Raw genomic sequence first — 21,544 nt, forward strand, 5'->3', positions numbered from 1 at the left:
GGGTACGCAGATGCCAGCCAGAGTTTAAAATGGAGATTTTTGGAGTCAGCTAGGTAGGACAGAGTTAAAGCTTAGAGAATGGATGGTTCATTTAGCGTAGAGAAAGGGACAGGGAGAAAGAACAGCGCCGTGGGCATGTTACCTGCCAGAAAACCACCAGGAGCTTCCCCACCGCTCCCCAGCACACACACGGATTTGCAGCAGACGTGTGACTTCAGGCAGTTGCGGGAGCTGGTTAAGGACTCCCTGAGGCTTTCGTGCCTTTGCATCTGATGCTGGAGCTTGAAGTATGCAGCCCAGGCTGTTGGGAGGGAAAATGGATTGAAAGTGGGGGAAAGCAAGGGCAAGCTCGAATTCAGGAGCTCGAAGCAGAACCTGTGAGGACGGATGGACAGAATCCCGGGTTAGCGCTCAGCGCTCACCACCATCCACCTCCGTGATGGGTGTGTCCTGCAGGACAGTCAACTGCTGACCTGTGTGAGCAACAAAGCTCTGACCTTCAAGTGTAAAAGGACAGGAGCAGAATGAGGCAGGGAAGGGCATTCTAGGAAACATTCCACCTGGCCATGTCTGCAGGCTTCCAGACCACCACGCACATGCACAAAGCAGCTACAGGACAATATGAGAGAGAAGAATTGCACCCAGATGAAAGATAGGGCACCAAGTGCCAGATCATTTGGCACCGCTTTGAAAAAAATTAAATCAAAGAGTAACTTTCGAGGTCTCCAATTTTCTCAGGAAAATGAACTCGCTTTGTTAATGAACGGCCTTCTGCATCTCTTTGCTTTAGGCACATATAAAAAATTATAAACGAAAGACCATCTTTTTCTTTTAAACTGAACCATATGGCTTTAATGAAAATATTCTTGAATCACACGTGTAAGAGAATTAATAGCCACAGAGATGAATTGTACCCAGCACATTAAAGAATTAAAATACCACCTGGAGAATAATTTCATCTGAATTAATTTCATCTGAAATTAATTGGAATTCCTGAAATTTATCTGAGGGGGAAAGATACAATGATTTGTTTTCTCATCGATGAGTTAAAAAAAAAGTCCACTAGGAATTTATTACAGAACTTTCCCAGAGAACAGACCATCTGTGGCTGCAAGTATTATTATTTATATAATTTGTTCAGGACGAGTTATGACAGAATGTCCAATTTCCCTTGGTTAAATTGTCTTTTTTATGTTCAGTGTATATATTTAAAGTTTGACAGGATTATGGAAGGTCATTCCAAGGAAAATAAGTTAGCCACTCTGTGATTGGGTGAAGCCGGAAACTTACTTGGGGTCACAAATGATTTCCTGAAACTGGCGTGAGGGCAAGAGTTAGTGGGAGAGTGGTGTAGACCTCAGGGAACAAAGAGGTAAAAAACCAACAACAGACCGATCGAGGCCTCGCTCAACCCCCAACACCTCCTCTGCGGTTTCTGCTCAGGAAGATTATCCGAAAAAGTCTGGTCACAAAGGGGCTCATAGGGACCATCCCTGGGGGCTCTGTTCCTTTCCATCAGCACGCGTTCCAGAAGAGATCGAATCCAACTACATAAACACGAACTGACTGGCCTTCATTCTGATTTTTAAACAGCCAAACTTTATTTTTTCAGCCTTAACTGGTAGTGCCCATGCAACTTGGAGCTTCTTTTTGATGTGCTTTTCCCACCAAGAAACATGAATAGTAGCTTCTTGTCAACCAACTTTCAGCTTTAATGGCTCCAAAATATTCTCTGTCACATCATCCTATTTTAATTCTCTACCTAGCACTTATCACTGTCTATGTGTCCATCTATCCCTCCATCCATCCATCCATCCATGTTTTCCCAAAGAGAATAAAAATTCCATAGGAACAGGGATTTTCTGGGTCATGTGTGGACTGCTGGATCTCCAATGCCTGAGAGGGACCAGCACACAGAAAGCATGCACTGCATTCTGGTATTAAAGAAAATCAGAGGCAGAAAAGTTTAATATTATAAGGGAAGTTTCATATTAAAGGAAAGCAGAGAGTCCTGTGGGAGCCCCAAAGCAGAACCTGTGAGGATGGATGTGAGGAGGGGGCAGCCAACCCAGCTTGTGGGTAGACTCCCTGGAAGAGGTTGATATATTTCCAGAACTTAGATGACTTTGTTAATTTTTTTTTTAAAGATAGTGATGGGTTTGTAATCATCAAAAGCAGAAGCAGAAGCAGAAGCTGGTGGTGATCTTGGCTGTAGTTGAAGCCTGCTTTATTTTTCCCCAAATGCAAAAACGTGAAGTGACGAAAATTACTTAGGGATGCCCGACCCTGAATCATGTCAAGTTACAACCACAAGGACTTTTAAGGACAGAATACTAAGATAACAGGAGATATGCCAATGACTATGACGATTAAATGAAATAAAGTTGTGATGCACATCCTTCTTGGCACCGAATGAATAATCAGCAAGTGTTTATTTCTTTCCTCTCCTCTATTTACTAACACAGTCATTGGGACTTAGGACTTGGGAATAGATTCATGCAGAGAGAATAATGTAGAAGAAACGATGCTGGATTGAAATTCAGGAGTCCTGAGTTGGGGAGAATATTGCTCAGGCAGTAGAGCTCATGCCTAGTATGCACAGGGTCCTTGTTTCAATCCCCAGTCCCTCCTCTAAAAATAAATAAATAAATGAACCTAACTACTGCCCTCCAAAAAAAAAAAAAAAAAAGAAAGAAAGAAAGAAATTCAGGGATCCTGAATTCTCATACCATCCGTATCACTCATTATCTACAAAACCCAAGGCATTCACTTTCTGTCCCCTATAAAATGTAGAATAACAATTTCCCTACACTCCCAATGGGATTGTCCTGAGGATCCAGTGACATCGTGTGTTCATTCACAGTCTCAGTAAACATCACTCATCCACTCTTTCCACATGTATTTGTTGAGTATCTATTCTGTGTTGAGCACTTTCCTAGCCACTGGTGAACCATTTCTGGTTATGGGCCAACCGCTGTGTTCAGCATCTCTGGACACAGAGATGTCACGTGAGACACTGTCACAGTAATCACGCAGTATAGTGGAAGGGATGATGGCATTTCAGCCAGGATGCAGTGGCGATGTGGCAGTGTTTACTTCTCTGACCTTGGCAGTGCTATGATTAGTCACGATACATAATATACTGTTATTCTATATGATGTATTGTTTTACTCAAGAATCATAAGACACCTTGTAGAGGACATGTCAGATAAAAAACAAGCTTTCACAAATATCATATGATATCACTTATAGGTGGAATCTAAAGAAAAATGATACAAATGAACTTATTTACAAACCAGAAATAGACTCACAGACATAGAAAACAAACTATGGTTACCAAGGGGGAAGGGTGGGGAAAGAGGGATACATTAGGAGTTTGGGATTAACACATACACGCTACTATATATAAAAGAGATAAACAACATGGACCTATTGTATAGCACAGGGAGCTATATTCAATATCCTGTACTAACTTATAATGGAAAAGAATCTGAAAAATAATATATGTACATATATGTTTACGTATAACTGAATCACTTTGCTGTCCACCTGAATCTAACACAACATTGTAAATCAACTATACTTCAGTTGAAAAAATAATAGTAGGCTTTCGTCACATGGTCCTTGTGTTAGTCTGGGACCAGGTCCTCTGGGAAGCAGATGCTAGGTGAGGATTAAAGGCACAAGAAAGTGATTAGGGAAACAGAAAACGCAAGGTGATCCAGGAGAAACTGGGGAAGCTGTCAGACCACACGGCCGACCCCAGACAAAGGAGAGAGGCAAGAGAGTTGGGCGCAAGTGTCCCAGACTGCTGTGCAGTCTGAGGAAAGCAGGGCCATTGGAAGACAGAGCCAACGCCTGCCTCAGAAGAGCTCCTGCCTCCCGGGAAAGGATCTGCCTTAGCATCTCGGCCACCCTCCGTCATGGTCTGGGAGGAGCCGGGGAGGCAGTCGGAGCTGCGCACTTGGGCCTCTTGGTCTGCGGCCACCCTCCCTATGGGGGCAGGTCAATGAAGCACATTCTAGTCACCGGGAGGTCAGCTCTCCAAGCTGAGAGGGCAGGTTAAGCAAAGGATCTGCTTAAATCAGTTTGGCACGTTGTAGGAGAACTCCACGCTCAGTATTTTGCAGGTGCATTTGGTAGGGAAATGAGGAAGGTTAAGGGCAGGTGTTGAGAATTAACCACCAGAAATGTTCGGTAGCCAAGCCACAGAGTCTAACGTGTAAACCTAAGGAATTAAGGCAATGAGGAGACATTGCAGAGTATTAAGAAGGGAAGGGACCTAATGAGGTTTTTTCCCTCCAAGTAAGTTAGTGGATGGCTTAGAAGATGTGATGAGAAACAGGGAGAGAAGGTGGAACAGGTTACGTTCCGACCACCGCAGGAACACTGGAAATGCGGAAGCTGGAAAGATGTCTGGGAAGTAGCTTTAGCATCACTTGGTCACAGTTGTACATGAGGAGTCTCTGACTTCTGGGTTTCTGACTTGGGCAACAGACAGTGGAGCCGCTCCCTCAGCTGGGGACTGCATGCAGAGACGCTGGTTTGGAGGGAAAAAATGCTTTTTGGGGCAGTGTGGCATTTTCCATCTCTCAGCACTGATTTACTCAGAGCTCAAATGATAGCTCAAGGCTTGAAATGCAGACTGAGAGTTGTGAGCCCTTCTTCCTTGGGAACATTGTAACAACCCCAGAGCGGCCAGTGGCTGCCTCGGATCTTGTAAAGACAAGAGTTTAGTGAGCTTGCTTCCCTTGCATCTCGGTATCGATTCTGACCTTTGTCTGCTTAGCAGGAGTCAGTAAAGAGAGCAATGGCCATGAGTTTCTCACCAGGTGGACAAGGTGCTCTATTAACCCATCCCTGTCTCTGTCTTTCTCTGTCCATTTGGGAGGACGTGTCCTTCCTTGCTGTCTCCAGACAGGTGTGTGGTGTGAACCCGTAGACACTGGTCAAAAGCGTCCTCATCACCAGTGGCTGATGGCGATGGTGGATGGATGGAGGGGGAGACCTTACCTGACTCCCTTGACCCAGCAAGGCAGAACTCGCAGAAGTCACCAGGATCTCTAGTAAAACAACGTGCTTTGGTTCCAAACTTTATTTCTATTATTTCAGTTTCATGACATTAATGCAGGCAGCATAAAAATTTCCAGCCAAGACAGTATGTATAAATCACACTGTCTCGGGGTGAACGGGAGGAGAAAGAAAGATTGTGGTGATTCTCTGTGGAATGTGAACAGGGTTTCAAAATAGCATTAAAAAATTTTTTTTTATTGAAGTATAGTTGATTTACAACGTTGTGTTAGTTTCAGGTGAACAGTATAGTGATTCAGTTATACACATACATACATACATACATACATACATATATATTCTTTCCCAGATTATTTTCCATTATAGGTTATTACAAGAGATTGAATGTAGTTTGCGGTGCTCTACAATAGGTCCTTGCTGTTTATCTCTTTCGTATATAGTATTGTGTGTGTATGTTAATCCCAAACTCCTAATTTATCCCTCCTTCCCGACTCCTTTCTCCTTTGGTAACCATAAGTTTATTTTCTAGGTCTGTGAGTCTATTTCTGGTTTGTAAATAAGTTCATTTGTATCATTTGTTTTAAGATTCTGTATACAAGTGAGATCATATGATATTTGTCTTTTTCTGTCTGACTTATTTCACTTAGTATGATAATTTCCAGGTCCATCCATGTTGTTGCAAATGGCCTTATTTCTTTTTTATGGCTGAGTAGTATTCCATTATATATATGTTCTTTATCCATTCATCTCAAAACAGCATTTTTAAAGCACCCACCTGTTTCAGGAGATGTCTAGGTACTTTGCCTTATCATCTTCCCCTTTCTCCTCCTCCCTCTCCCCCCTTCATCTTTTAACTCACTAAGTATATTAGGAGGAGGCCACTCCTGGGTTCAGGACACATGAATGATTTTCCATCCTGGTCACCACGAAAGCTTCCGTTCGTATGATGCTCCATCAGGCCCTGCACACACTGCAACCTTCCCTCCTCCAGCTCTCTCTGCCCTCCTCCCAGCTTCTCACCTGCCTTCCCTCAGCTCCACCCAGGCTCACCTCTTTGTTACTCCTCGGTGCTTGCCAACCCCTCTGCCTGCTCTTCCCCGACAACCACTGACAATTTCCCAGCACATGCAAATGGGCGAGTCTCCTGACCACTCCTAAAAATTGCACCTCTGTATCCCTGCCCTGCTCTGTTTTTCTTCGTAGGCCCTTTTGCCCCCCATTACGCCATATCATTTCCTCCTCCTTCTCCATCACCAGCCTCTCCCTACTGAATCCAAGGCATGATTTTCTACCACTTTGGTTTCCTGCTGTGTGCCCAGCTCATGACAGCAGTGCTTGGCTCTGAAAGGGCAACAATTAACCATTTGCATTCATATTCATACTATTTAATTACTAGATATTAATAATTAATATTAATTAAGGGATCTGAATAGAATTGGGCTGAGAAAGCTACATCCGTTTCCCCAGGTCACCTATTTAGTAACTGGCAGGGCTTACGTTCTAATCCACATCTGCGTCTGGCCCGTGGTCCACGTCCTTTCAACTGCAGGGTGGATTCCTTCCTCTCCAAATCGCCACCCAAACACTTCCATGTCATCAGGGGGTGGTTTCCACATAGGAGGCTCCTGCTGGCTAGATTCTGCAGCTTGGTCCAGAATCTAAATGTGAGAGACTTTTATGAGGGACCAGGACAGGAAGACGAGGTCTGCTGGGCTTTCTCTGCTTACAAGAGTTAGATGCTGCCTCCTCAGGACGTCTCTGGGAACATTCTTCGGGATGATACCCAGCCTGGGTCGCACACGCAGTCCCTGGGAAACCCGGTGACACACACGAGCCAGCCAGGGGTTCCATTTAGACCACAGACACAGATGTCCAATTGGAGTTTGCTGTTTATTCAAGTAAGCTGCTTGGCCGTTCAGAAATGGGAGTTAATCAAAACATTGCAAATGATGCACCTTGAGAAGTGTCACCCCTGATCACGATTGCATTTCTGTATTTATTCTATGTTCCTTTGTGGGGGTGTATGTGAAATGCTTTTGAAAATGACACTCTACTCAGAAATGCCCTGGGTGGTGGATATGTGTCCGAGAATGTTCAGAGGATCTGGCAGAAGCAGTGTGAAGCCGTGTTTCAGTGCAGCTTTATGAGCGGCACATAACCTACATTTCTGTAGCCATCACTTAGACCAGAGCACTTCCTGGCTCTGGCAGGGAGCCTTGGAGCGATGGACTTCCTGCTTCCCTCCCCTCCAGTCATCAGGGAGTAAAGGTCAGGGACTGGAAACAGATAATTACTCTGCCTCAGGAATTGGTATTTCTCCCGGAGGACCCTCGGAGCGTAATTCATGGCTTTACTCTTTCTTCTCAAGTATTAACAGAGTCCACAAAAAAGGATCTTCTTCCCCACCAGGACTCGCCAGCCCTGGATGAGAGCAGTCAGCATGAATTTTAATCAGAGATTAAAATTTTGCAGCCCCAATTTTCCCCTAATCAATTGCTTTTTGTCTATCCGTGGAAAGTGTGTATGTCCAAAGTGTGCGAACTGCCAGGTCTTGACGCCTGGGAGCCCGTTTGCTCCCATTCAGAGCTGAGAGGGCGGATGCCTCTCTGTGGAGCCCAGGCTGATGTGAGAGGTCCTTTAGATGATGTTTCCCCTGTTAACGGGATTCACCCTGTGGTTCCTCAAATGGGTTGGCAGGGCTGTAAATTAATTTACACAAAAGGGAGTCATGTTTTCTTTTTACATATTTTTATTCTTTTTGTCATGAATCCATGTAGGAGGTGAGATGGATCTCCTTACACAGATCTTTCATGATGCAAGGCCATGCACACCTGGGTGACTCCACATTGATCTTGTAACTTCTTCTGTGATCAGAAGAGCCCTGCAGTGATGGCACCTGAATAGGTGTTAGAGCAGGCCGATACCTAGATGTGAGCAGGGTAAGGGGGGCACGGGCCAAATGGCAGGAAACCACACATCTTGTGAACAGCGGGGGTCCTTGAGCAGACAGAGGAAAGCAGGAAACTTCAGACTGATAAGAAATCACACATTTTGGGGTGACAAGTGTCCTGGAGGCTGTCAAAGCAAGGAGGGGAAAGGCAAGAATTTCCAGTGTCTGAATGTAACCTTTTGCTCATTATGCCCTCATTACAATAAAATGAGCCTTGCAGATTAGAAATACCCATCCTGCACCAATGCCATGACACTTCTGATCCAGATTAAATAAAGACAAAAATCCTTCCTCCTTCGAGAAGTTGGAGCTGGGATGGAGATCAGGGAGTTCGACCCAAACCCCTCCCTTCCCAATAAATATTCTGTCGGTTTATTTTTACACTCTGTGTAACCAGCTCGCCAAAGAAACTCAGTGCAGCTGCTCACCTGAGTCTGCCTGCTCTCCCCTTGACAGTGTGCTCTCTACCCCTTAATAAATGCTCACTTTACTTTCTCAGCCTCTGCATCTCATCTCTGAATTCTTTCTGTGATGAAACAAGAATAGCATCATGTGAAAAATTGATGAACAGGAAACGAGGGTGGTGGTGTCCCAAAACACATAGCTAAAGAGAACACAAGAACCTAATCTCCAGCAACATAGGGACACGGTTTATTTTTTGGCTGAGATTTAGTGAGGAGTGTCAGTTTCAGAGGATTGCTGCAAGCAGAACAAATCATTCCTTGTTTGTTCTCCTACTTGATCCTCTAAAACACTTTTCCTCCCACTTACCCTGACTATGCTAATTTCCTAGGGCTCTCATAACAAAGTACCACAAACTTGAGTGCCTTGAACAACAGAAATTGATTGTCTCAAAGTTCTGGAGGCCAGAAGTTGGAGATCGAGGGTCAAGGCAGGACCCTCTGAAGGTTCTGGGGAAGGATCTGTTCCAGGCCTCTCTCCCAGCTTCTGGTAGGTCCCCGGCTTGGGGCATCCAGTTTTCCGCATACATTCTCTCCAGATTTCCCATTTTTATAAGGACGCCAGTCATCTTGGATTTGAGGTCCTTCCTACTGCAGAATTACCTCATCGTAACTAATTACATCTGCAGTGGCTGTTTCCAACTAAGGTCATAATTCTGAGATACTGAAGGTTAGAACTTCAACATATGAATTGTGAGAGGGCGGGGGACACAAATTCAGTCCATAACACTGACCGTATATTTAGTTACCTCTTGTTGCCTAACAAGTGACCCCAAACTTAATACCTCGAAACGACATTTATTATCTCAGTTACTGTGGGTTGAGAATCCAGCACGGTTTACCTGGGTTCTCCGGCTCCGAGTTTCTCCTAAGGCTTCAGTCAAGGCTGCACTAGGGGTGGGTCTACTTCCAGGTTCACTCAAGTGGTCGTTGGCAGGAGCCAACTGTTTGTGAATTGCCGAGATGAGGGTCCCCATTCCGTGCTAAATGCCATCTGGAGGCATTTCTGGGCAGGGTAACTCACAACCATCTAAACAAGAAAGCAAGAGGGCACCAGAGAGTGTGAGACAATGTATCGGTAACAATCTTTATAACATAATCTTTCAATGATACTACCTGTGTCCTCTTGGCTAGAAATAAGTCACCAGATCCAGCCCACGCTCCAGGAGAGGGCATCACACCAGGATACTGGTACCAGGATGCAGAGATCTTTGGAAACCACTTCTGAAGCTCCTTGCTGTGGTTGGCCCTCTGAGGCATCCTCCTTGTTCACGAAAGCCAGTACATACTTGCACCCACGTAGTTGGTTGGCTGTTTCTCACCAGCCAAATTTCTGGGGTCTACTGGCCTCTTTTCATTTTGGACTGTGTCTACTCCTTTCAGACCAAAAATGACAGTGTTTCTGCTGATGTCATTCTCTCAGAAACTCTGTGGGATGTCTGTGAATCTTATTTGGGTTCATTGTACTGGGAAAAAATTCCCACCTGCAAATCTCTTTGAGAAAAGCCTTTCTCTAGCTCTGGTCCCTGTTGAGAACGACAAGAGACAATGCTCTCTTGTTCCATTGAGACAATTTACAAGACACAGCCTCAATCTCTGTAAAGGATGCTGTGAGGGACCCAGGAACAGCCCATCCTTTCATCTTTTTGAAGTCTTAAGCAAGGTTTAGCAGTCTCATTCAGCTCTGTCTCTGGACCACATTTTCCTGATAGTACCTAGAAGCCACTTCTTAATTTTAGCATCTTTTGCTGTTCAGAGAGGCTGAGAATTTTCGAAATCATCAAGGCTTGCTTCCTTTTTTTGTTTGGCGGTTCTCCCTTCAACTTACCACTCCTGCAGTCTACTATCAATGCAAGATGAAGCCATTTGGCACCTCTGACAAGGCTTAAAAATCCCCTCTGCTCCATCACCACGTGCATCAGTGCTGGTCAAGACCAAGGCCAAGCCAAGAGGTGGAACCTGTGACTTAACAGCCCCTCCCATGCGTAATTGCAGTTCCTCCCTGTACCATCTCCCTGCCCCCTGCCCCCCCCCCCACCACTGGCGTTATTGCCCTTCGCAGCTCCTGACTGCTTAAGCCGAGGTTTTCAGCACCCCCAGCCTAACAAACATCTTGCTTCCAATAACTCAAGTCTGTTAGATTCAAGTCCTCAGACACTCAGAATTCCGAAGTATAAGCTAATCATGTAAGCAGATCACTAATGATTTTGTAGTTGGCTAATATGTTATTCCCACAACACGATCTCAGTTCAAGTGTATAAAATAATCTTTAAGGAGCAATAAAGTCATATTATTCCATAAAGCTATCATTCTAATGGTTTACATGTGAATAGCTTTTCCGCTAATTTTAACCACTTACAAAGAGTTTTCACCAACCCACTTACTCCTCACAAACGTCCTATTCAGCAGATGTCTTTCTTCCAGTTTAGAGCTTAGGGAATTGGGGCTTAGAGAGGGCAAGTCATTTCCCAGCAGTTCCGTGACTGAGATGATGTCACGTGACGCCAGGACTCAGACCCCGCAGCGGTGTCCCCCACTCTGCACCACAGATGTCCTGCAGGGACAATATGGAGCCAGAGCTGTTTGGAGTAGGGGATCAGGGTGGATATTTTTCCTCGGATGATGTCTGGATGTGACTGAATTGTGCTCATACGGTTGAGTTTGCCTACTGCAGACATTGCAGACACCGCTGCCTTTTCTTGATAATGTGTGTTTTGCCTTTTTTGGTCCAGACCTTGTACCCTGGAAGATGCCACCCCAGACCACGGTCTCCCTGAGGCTGTCCACGAGCATGGGCTGGTTTTCTTGGTCCTTCTCCTCGGCCTATCAGCACATTTATAAAAAGATAGAGTCTGGCTCTATGCGTGAAATGTACTGACAGCTTTCAGTAGTGAATTTGGAGATCTGCTGTAAGGTTTGGCTGGGTCTGTAGCTGGCGCTGATAAGCAAATAAACCCTGAGTCTGAAGGGAAAAAGAAATTAAAAAGGAAAAGGGAAAGTTAGTACAGAATGCTCTCTACCTGTGGATTTGTCGTTTTTGCGTCCGTAATCACTTAGATAGGGCTGACAGGAAACTGCTGAAGTTGGAGCTGAACGGCTTAAAGGGTTGAGTCTATGTGCATGGCAGTGACCTTGGCCCGACCACAGGATTAAGCATGTGGGAGGTGAAAGGGCCCAGAGAATAAATTTGCCCATCTCTTCATTGAAGAGTTGAGGAAAATGAGGCTTGAAGAGATGGAGGTACGTGTGCAGTGTAACCATTTAGTGGTAAACCCAGACCTAGATCTTAATTTAAAGGTCTTTCTGAGCTCACTTGTTCCATCATATGATGTTTTGATAATAATGTAAGAATTTTCAAATAATTCGTTCTAAAAATTGCATGATTATGTTAGTCCGGCAGGCCAGCATGGGTACCAGGGTCCTCCATGACCCCTTTGTGGCCCAGACATAAGTCCAGAGCCCCAGGTTGCCTCCATCATCTTCCTGCCCTCCATCCTGCCTCTCCATCCTGGCATCTCCCCTCTGCAAGCTGGCTGCATCCCATCCCACCATGTTTCCCAGTTACCATCTCAGCAGTCTTCCGCACACAGTATTGCTTTCCAGTTTTGATCCCTTTTGTTCCCAGTCTTTCCCTTCCTTCTACCCTCACCACACACACCATCAACACATGCTTCTGCCAAATTGTTCCTTGGTTTCTATGACTCTGTTTCACTGGCCTTGAACCCATCTCTGTCCCAGGGCCAGCTTTGGGCAGTGGCTTTCCACTTTTACAATGACTGACCTGAGTATACAAGGAATCAGCTGGAACTGCTAGCCTCCATGTTGTCAAAAGGCAGGTGCCCCAGGACATTTGCACGTGAGCTGAAGGAGAGGAAGTCAGTATATCAAGATTTTGGACAGTTCTCCTTTCCTGATCCCAAGCTTAGAGGCCCTGAAATGTTTGAGAGATGGGTACAGATTATTGAAACATAATAATGGTCAGTCTCTGCATGAAATGCACTCCTTGTTTTTCTTCATTTTATTTTTACACTGGTGGGGGGGGATTAATGGATTTTAAATGGTTATAGAACTTTCTTAAAGAAAGAACTCTGATTTGTATTTCAAAACATCACTGATTTCAGACACTTGATGTACGACACAGCCACTAGCCACACATGGCTCTGGATCACTTGAAATGTGGCCTGTGTGACTGAGGAAATGAATCTTAAATTGTATTTAATTTTAATTAGTTTACATTTACGTCACCATGTGTAGCTACGGGGTACATAGTGGGCAATGTAGTCTAGACCATATTAGCCTTTATTTTTGTAGGAGGAGGCATTGTGAGCGCATCGTATACTAGCCTTCCTCCTACAGCCCATCCTTCTGTCATATTCCGTTGTTTCTCATGAGCGTTCTCTCCCCTGGAAACATGTAGAATGAGAGCTGCCCTTGGGTTCTAGATGGCACATCTCTCTTCAACAGCCTGTTTCTGTTTCTGCTAATTACATAAGGCACGGTAATTGACTTAGCCTAAAGCAGGGGCCCGTGCAGCAGAGTAAATAATACTAATGCGAATAATGATAATAAGAAACAACATTTACTCATTGTCCTGTGTGTGCGAGGTACATAATACTGCCATCTATTAACTCATTTGTCTTAAGCAGCCCTATGAGGTCTATGCTGTTATTACATCAACGCCGCCTTCGGGGTCAGGAAACAGAGGGAGAGACCACAGAGCTAGCAAATGCCGGATCTGGGACTTGAGGGCCAGCATTCGATGGTAGAGCTCACCCTCTGACAACTACCGATCTGCCCTTGCTTTATTTATGCTCCACTGCAGAGGCGTTTCTGGCTGGCCCCACAGACGTGCTCGGTGCCCGCGGGGTTGGGCTCTGTTCGCCAAAGTACAGAAGTGGAGTCGGATGGGTTTCCTCCTGCAGGGCTGAGTGTGGTCCCCGCACTAGCTGATTAGAGTCAGCAAAGCATTCTCTGACCACCCTCACTTCAGACACCAGCTGCAAGCTTGGGGGACCCCTAGGCTATCCACATTCCTGACCAAGCGCCTACAAATTCCACGGTTCCCACCACCTTCTCTGGTTTGACAATTCATTAGAAGGAACTGCAGAACTCAGGAGAGCATTCGACGTATGATTACAGTTTTATTATAAAGGATGGAAACCAGGACCAGACAGGATGCATAGGGTGAGGTCTGGGAGGGTCCCAAAGGCAGAGCTTCTGTGCCTCCCCCAGGGAATTAGGGGTACCACCCACCCTCCCAGCACACACACCAGTGTGTTCAACAAGGAAGCTTCACTGAGCTTCAGTGTGCAGAGATTTTATTGGGGTTTTGTGTCTTTGATTTGATGGACTGAATCACTGGCCACAGAACTGACCTCAACCTCCAGCCTCCCCCCGCCCCGTGCTTCCCAGAGGTCAAGGGTAACATCATTTGGCTGAAAGCCTCAACGGTCTAATCACAGGCTGGTCTTTCCGGCACGGCCAGCCCCCATCCTGAAATTACCCTGGGACTTACCAAGAGTCACCTCATTAGCATAAACTATGAGCAAGAGAGAAAGAGGGAGAGAGCCCACCCTGAGTGACAGAGACACATCTGTCAACTGGGAAGTTTCAAGGCTTTAGGCCCTCCACCCAAGAACCTGGGATGAAAGCCAGCTGAATTTTTTATTCTGTAGCAGCTCCGTCAGAAATGTTTCAGTGACAAAGATCAAGGATAAAGACCTTAGAATCTCTAAATTTTGAGTGGTCACTGGACCCATTCACACACGTTATCTCCTTTACTCCTCGTGGCATCTATATGCGGAAGATGCTACTGATGTCTTTGTGTTACAGATGGATAAACGGAGACTAAATAAAGTTAAAAACACGGCACATACATATCCAGGTAGGAGCAATAGGTGTTGGAATTTACAACCAGGTTTTCAAACTGTAACTCGCAAGCCCTTTGAAACGAAAAGAAGAGTAAGTGGAAGCAGATAAGAATATAGAGATGCTTTGAATTTTTCATTGTGTTTCTTATCAGAAAATGCAGGATGGAGGTGACTTGGCCAGGATAGGACCAGAAATGAAGACTAAGAGGACCTGAGAGTTAGGCTTCGTCCCAAGGAGACAGACGACTGGTTGACCCTCTGGGTTTCTTCATGTGTTTATTTGGGGAAGCTCATGCATCAATATTGCATGATGCTGTGCATTAAAAATAAAGAAATAAAGAGTCACAGGCATCCCTGGGCTCCCTCCTGCCTCTGACATTTTATGATTTTGTGATCGTATGAAAAATGGTCTGCAAAGCAAATGAATAGTGTAAACAAGATTATAAAGAGAATGTTTGCCTTCTTAAGGGAATAAATTGTTCTTAAACACATCAGGAGCATTCATTTGCATATAAACAGCGCAAATTCTCTTCTAAGCAGAGGAGGCTTGTTTTCTTAGGTGTTTCGGTAAGTTAATTACAAATCGTTCATGTCAGTTTTGCTCCTTTGGGTGTATCAGGAGGTGGTGGGCCTGCATTCATTTAAAATATTCTGTACTTTTGAATATTCACAATTTCTTGAATGTTCAGACTATCTGACTTTTCTCTGAATTAGCCTGAATTTTCTTAAATTATGTCTGTATTTAAAGGATGATAAGGGTATGGGGTTTGCTCTTCTAAGAAGGTTTGGGGAAGTTCATCATGTGTAGCCCAGCTGAACCCCGTCCACCTTCAGTCATCTTGGGTTGGTGTCGGACGACCCAGCGAAGTTCACACAAGCTGTTAGGATCCAAAGCCCTACCTGTACTTTTAACACCCAGTGTCTTGTGGTCTTTCTGCATCTTTCTCCGCTTATGACTTTGAGTCTTCCTTCACCCCTAGATCAATCAGACTATATAGACTTCCACTAATAATTAACACTTTGCAACTATTTTTTTTGTCTAGACAGCTGTGGCACATTTGCATAGCACCATGCACAGAACAAAGGCATCTTCCTGGTGGCACTCTCTCTGTGCCTCGTCCCCTTCCCTTTGCTCCCACATTCTTACTTCTTCCCTTTCTTCCCCACCTACCCCCCCGTCCCATGCCATTCACCCTCTCAAAGACAAAACACACTGCAACCCTTGTCTTAAGCACAGCAGTTTACAAATCACATCCTGTAACTTGGGCATTTTTTCTTTTTTCTTTTAAGTTTTGTTCTCTTCGCTACGTGACTGCTCACAGTATTCAAGATACATTTGTTATTTTGTTACATTTTGTCGGGGTCACTATGTGAAAGGATATATTGAGGAAGCAGGCTTCTGCTAAGTGGGGTGAGAGCTGGAGGGGATGCCTTCCCAGGCAGAAGAAAGAGCCTTTGCAAAATCTTAGGAGCACGTGGGAGCCTGGCAGTTTCAAAAACCTCAGGTAGTTCTCTGTGATCAGAGTGTAGAGTGATTGTGGGGGTGACTGACCAAAAAATGGAGCTGGAGGAGACGGCAGTGGTCACATCACAAAGGATTTTGTGATTGTATTTTTCTCCAGTGGGTGATGGGAACCTAGGGTGTCCGTGCTACACCAGCACCAGGAAGCAGCAGAGCTGGGTACCAAACCGCCAGAGAGAAGACCCTGCAGTGAATGTCCAGGGCCCAAAAGAGCGCACGCGCAGGGGATGCGGGGGAAATGATGTGGCAAAGAGAGAAATAGGAAGCCAGTGAGATTGGTGGTTGATGGGCTGTGGGGTGAGGAAGAGAAGGACCAAGTCAGGGAAGACCCGGGATTTCTGCTCCGGATTCTTTATTTGCCGAGTGAGGGAGTACGGAAAAGAAAGATTAGCATTAGGGAGATGTTCGGCCTTGGAAATGTAATTGAATTTGGTTTCTCATTGTACCGTCTTCATAAACTGGGCGAAGGTGACAAGTCCTTGGATGTCCTTCATGGTGCAGCTCAGGCAGCAGGTTGAATGAGTTCAAAGTCACGACTGTCCAGCAACATATTTGTGGAAAAGGCTGGGACATCACTCTTCCCCATCTGACGAATCCTGGCCGTATCGTTTCACACAAGCCACGGCTCGCTACTGAATGCCTCACGTCGTTGTAAACTTGCTGCCGGGCGCTCAGAAACTGGGCTTGATTACGGCTGAGTATGTTCTGCTTGGCTTTTAAATTGGTTTGTCAAACAGTGTAAATTCAATCTGGGACAAATGAATCATTGGAGAAAAAAGACGCTTTTCTCCAGCCCCCACCTTCCAACACACTTGGTCTGAATGCTTTCTCTAGTCCTGTCTCTCACCTTGATAACATCTAAGTAGACTGTGAACCTTTCTGGTCATTTTCAACGGTGAGGGGAGTTTAATTTCAGTATTTGAGACTCCTTTTCGGATCCTAAGATGTCCTTATCAGACAACATAAGGCTTCTGTCTCAGAGCCTGTTCAGAGCATCCTTGTTCTCTGAACCTCCAGGTCAGGTCCGTGAAAGGGGTGCTTAGTGGAAAGAAAAGCGTTTTAAACTGACTGGTCCTACACGTGTGATTCTCTTCTGATTTGAATACGAGACCCGCCTGGAAGGCCTTCTCGTCCGTCCTACGGCAGGACCTCCAACAGGGGGCCAAGGGTACAGGAAGTAGGTGGAGCCCCACAGCTCTCTGCGCTGGAACCATCTCTTCTTGGGAGGCAGAGGGACCTGTCCCACGTTGTTCTCAGCTTTCCTAACTGTATCCCAAGACCCTGAGAACAGTCCCAAGACCCTTTAGTTAAAGAATTTTTTTCAGACAGTGAAACAGAGGCCATGTGGTCATCATTTCCAGGAGGACATATGTCAGAAATAATGCAAGCTCTAGGAATCTGATGGATATGAATACAACACAGGTGAAACGGTCTTTTCAAATCGAACCACATTGAAGACTTGGAAAACAAGGACCGTCCCTCCCCACAAATGGAAATTGTGGAATGAATTCCTTTCCCCTCCCCATGCCTTTCTTCAATTTTCTATTTAAAGAAATCTCTGAAAATGCATGAATTATGCAGCTTATCTTTCAGATGAAAAAGAACTTTCTTCTTGGATTGGAGGGCTGCATATTTATTAATAGCAGTAAAATGTTCCATGTTCTTTTGTATCAAATGGGATGCTGACAGAAAAAAAATGTGCACGAGCCTTTCCAGCAATCATAACAGTTAACGGATGAATAATTATAAAAGCTGCATGGAACTGAAGGGCATTTGAATTTGTCATTACTTCTGTGTGTTTAGAAAGGATCTGAATAATTATTCTGACTCTATAAAGAAGAGTGTAATATTTTTCCTCATTTTGGGATTAAGTTCTTAATATACCACTCTTACTATAAGTTAAAAAAAAAAAAAAACACAACCCAAAACCTCTCTTGTGGTTTTTTTCTTGTGATATAATCATGATTGAAGTCCGCTCAGCCGGGAATGTGTTCAGTCCTCTTACTGTTACGTGGAGATACTGCACTTCCAACTCATTTTAATTTGAAAAGTGTTCAGCTTTGCAGTTTATAAAAAAAGAGATTATACTTGTTTGCTTAGTGAGAACTTTCAACCTTTATGTCACATTAATTCACGAAGATGACAGTGACTGTGGAATTTCCCTAGGTCATGACCGGAGAGTAACAGGAACGGAATATGAGATTCTAAAACAGGATTTATCTTTCTAACAACTATTAAGAAGCCTCTGTGGTTACCAGGGTCATTCCAAGGGAACATTTCCAAGCAGTTTTTACCCCAGAAATGCACGTGCTCTCCATTTTCTTTTGATCTGCATTATACCAACAGCATTTGAATTTTTATTCGGATCCTAAGAATATCCTATGACAGCACTTTTTGGGGAAAATAAAATTTCAAGACATGCTGTGTGCTTCTAGGTGAGTGACAGAATTTTCCTCTGTGGCGTGTGAACTTTTCCTTTACCAGATTTCCACCGTGATATTTAGGTCTCAGGGCTGAGGGGTAGGAAAACGTACGCAAAGATTCTGACCTGCTTCAGCACTTGACCCTCACCCCCCAAAAACAGCTTTAGGGTTAATAGGAAATTAATTTTTCGAAGATTCTCTTTTGGCAGCCTTGTTGCAGCGAGAGGAGACCTTCAGTAGCATGAGAAGACTCTCCTGCATGTGTCAGCAGGCTCTCTGATTCTGCTGTTCCCTGGGGTTCAGCTCCCACCCCTGCACCGCTGATGACCTTGTGTCGTTACCTTTGCCAATTCAGGCCTCAGTGTTCTCACCTTTAAAATGGGGAGAAATGACATTAAAGATGTTTGTGGGGGTTAATGATCATATAAAATAAATGTGAAGTTTTGGACACATAAGAGGCGTGCAATACATGGAAGTGTCTTCTTACCAAGAAGAAAAGCAAAACTAAAAGCTTGTTAAAAATTAGTCATCTGTTTGACTTAAGTCAATGCTTTTGGAAAGTAAAACCAGAAACAATTTTTGTTCCTGTTTATCTACTTGAAAATTCTGAATGAATTGAGAACGGGGGTTTATAATTATTTGAAATCTAAATGCTACAACGTTCTTCTCTCCCTCAAAGGGGGTTTTGCAAATAGTGATACCTGAAACTTAAAGGTGCAATATGTAATATGCCACATGGGAAATTCAGTTTATTATTTTCATTTTTAAGAACTTGCAGAATGAATTTAGTGTCTGGATTGACAGTATAGAGAGATATATTTTCTTCTGCATACGTAGAGGTGACATTGGGAGTTGAGTTATATACATGTGTCTAGAAGTTATTGTGTAGAACTTAAGAGATTCATCATATAAATCCAGCTTTATTTTAATTTGATGGCTGAAGTTGTGTGTTGAGGGGGAGGGAGACCTTGAAAAGAGAGACAGAGAAAGAGAGAGAGGGGGGCGGGGAGAGATTATAATATATAATTATGAAAGAAGGTAAGACTGTGTTTCCTTCTATCTTATAGCCTGAAGAATAAGTAGTCAAAACATCTATCAAGAGATGAGGAAAAAAAGTCAGGATTTCTCTGCCATGGAGAATTGCTTACCAACCACCAGAGGAAGATTCTTTCTTGAACAATGAACATTTCTTATGAGGATTCACAGATTAACATACGACTAATCTTAAGTTTTTGGAGCATGAATGAGTTTTCTTTCTTCCTTTTCTTTTTTTTAACTTTGTGGTAAGTTATGATATTCGGATGGATTTTTAAAGTTCTTTCCTGGTAATATATTTAGCACATGTTCTAAACGATAATCCTATTGCGAGAGCATTATTCACAAAGACGGTGGGAAAATCTACACTTTCAATTTAGTCTCAGATTTCTTCAACAGATAATTCTTGTATTAAATCCTGGATGATCACGATGTAAAGCACTTCTCTGAAGAAATAATCTTTATTTTTTTCATCATGTTGACCACGATTGGTGGCAACTTGCACAGAACCAGACGAATCACTGTTAGTTGAAGCTCTGTAACGAACACAAACACTGCCCTTCTCATTTCACCTTCAAAAATGTGAGCTCAGTTTGCCATCTGAAGAAGAATGAAGACAGGAAAGAAAGAAAGAATCATCCTCCTTTTTTTTTTTTTTTCTTTTCTGATCATTCAAAGAACAGTTCCTCAAGGTTAAGCCAAGTCCTCTTCGCCAGCTTCCAAAATAATCGCTTAGGAAATGAATTAGTTTGCCTGCATGATGATCCTCTTAAGCAAAAATGTCTTAACAGCACTTGACCTTGATGAAATGTTTTCCCAAAGGTCTTCCAAAGAAGAAAGAGAAACCCCAGAATCACAGGGAACTAAATGAATGTTCTCTACTTTATGAAGTTGGCCTGAGCTGTGGGCTTTCAAGAGGGGCACTGATGATTTGGAAAGAAGTGAGTGAATTCGGAAGAAATGACCACCTTCAGTGGGCTGAGGTCCCCTGATCCTCTGTTTCTCACTGACGTCCTCTTGCTGCATCAAGATTCAGTGACTTCGGAGAGCACGCCACTGGCCAGCATGGCAGACTGGAAAGCTGTGACCCTCAGATGGGGAAAGTCTCTGCGTATAAATCACAAAGATCTTTCTCCAGGTTTCAGTCTTGTGCCTGGAGACTGGCTCTGCTGTCCCCGCGGCTGGCTGCAGAGCTGGACTTTGAGCTTCTTTTGGGGATGCTTCTCGGCTCTCCGGCCGGGGTTGCCCTTGGTACTTTGTGACCTTAGGCGATGGATCTCCGGGTGTCAGGATTTTCCAGTCCATTATTTTTCCACAAGAGAGCTGAGGTGGTTAAAACTCGGCGAGCAATAAATAAAATGACTTAGACTGCACCGTGTTGTTATGGAGCTGTTGGAAATCTGGCACCGTTCTCTTGTGGAGGGTCCACTCAGGAGGGGTCGGGGTTGTCAGTTTCCCTGCCTGCAGAGAGACACGGCCACACGGGCCACGCCGGCCATGCCGGCCACGCCTGCCGGCCACGCACCGTCTTGTGGGAAGGAAGGAGCGTTTGATGGGAAGCAATCTATTTTTCTGTTTTGGAAAGCACACAACAGAGCTGCAGACCTCCAATGATGACTTTTCTTCGGCTGTGTAAAAGAGGGCTTTATTTGTCAATTCTGCTGTAACATAAGCGTTGTCCAAGTAAAAAAAAAAAAAAGTTTTGTTTCTGTTTGTGTTTAGTGAGTGAGCTCATCTCCTTCCGCGTGTTTTGTAGATGTTAATAACCTAATATAGACAAGCCTAGGAACGCCAATCTCTTGCTTTTCAGAGAAGCTGTGCCAACCCCTTTATAGAGAAGCTGCCAAATATAATAATCAGATTATTTCAGAATTCCTCATCTAAATACCGTTGCCCTTTGGCAGCCTGTCAAATGAAAGTGGATACCCTGCTGGAGGTTTTCTTGTTTGTTTTCAGATTTCGTTATTTTTTGCCCTTGTAGATAAAGGGACTTGTGATTCCAGTGTACCATGGAGGTGACATATTCTGCGATGAATTTCTTTCTATATGTATTTGGAGAAATCTTGAAGCATCTTTGCTTGGGAAGCTGGCTGTCTGTTGTTTCTGTCCCTTTCTTGGGGGATGCGGTTACATTTCTTTAATTAGGTTGTGTCTTACTTTCCAGTTTCATTATGAACCATGAGAGTGAGATGTAAGGGAAATATTTTCAAATAGCCAAGTTAATTCCGATGGAAAGGAAGAGCCTGCCTGCA

The 21,544-nt window shown here is 44.2% G+C and overlaps 1 protein-coding gene across 4 annotated transcripts in view; it reads left to right on the forward strand.

Moving 5' to 3' along the window:
- Positions 1 to 20,970, forward strand: part of ZMAT4 (zinc finger matrin-type 4) — a 284,740-nt gene extending 263,770 nt beyond the window's left edge. For all 4 annotated transcript variants that reach the window (XM_032468401.1, XM_032468400.1, XM_032468402.1 and 1 more), the window contains one exon: positions 19,325 to 20,970. Coding sequence is in view for 1 of the 4 variants with exons in the window: in XM_032468402.1 (XP_032324293.1) it covers positions 19,325 to 19,340 (16 nt within the window). In the remaining 3 variants the exon portion in view is untranslated. The remainder of the gene's footprint in view (positions 1 to 19,324) is intronic.
- Positions 20,971 to 21,544: the final 574 nt, after the last annotated feature.

Source organism: Camelus ferus, chromosome 26 (genome assembly GCF_009834535.1).
Source record: "Camelus ferus isolate YT-003-E chromosome 26, BCGSAC_Cfer_1.0, whole genome shotgun sequence".
In the NCBI taxonomy this organism is placed as follows: Eukaryota; Metazoa; Chordata; class Mammalia; order Artiodactyla; family Camelidae; genus Camelus; species Camelus ferus.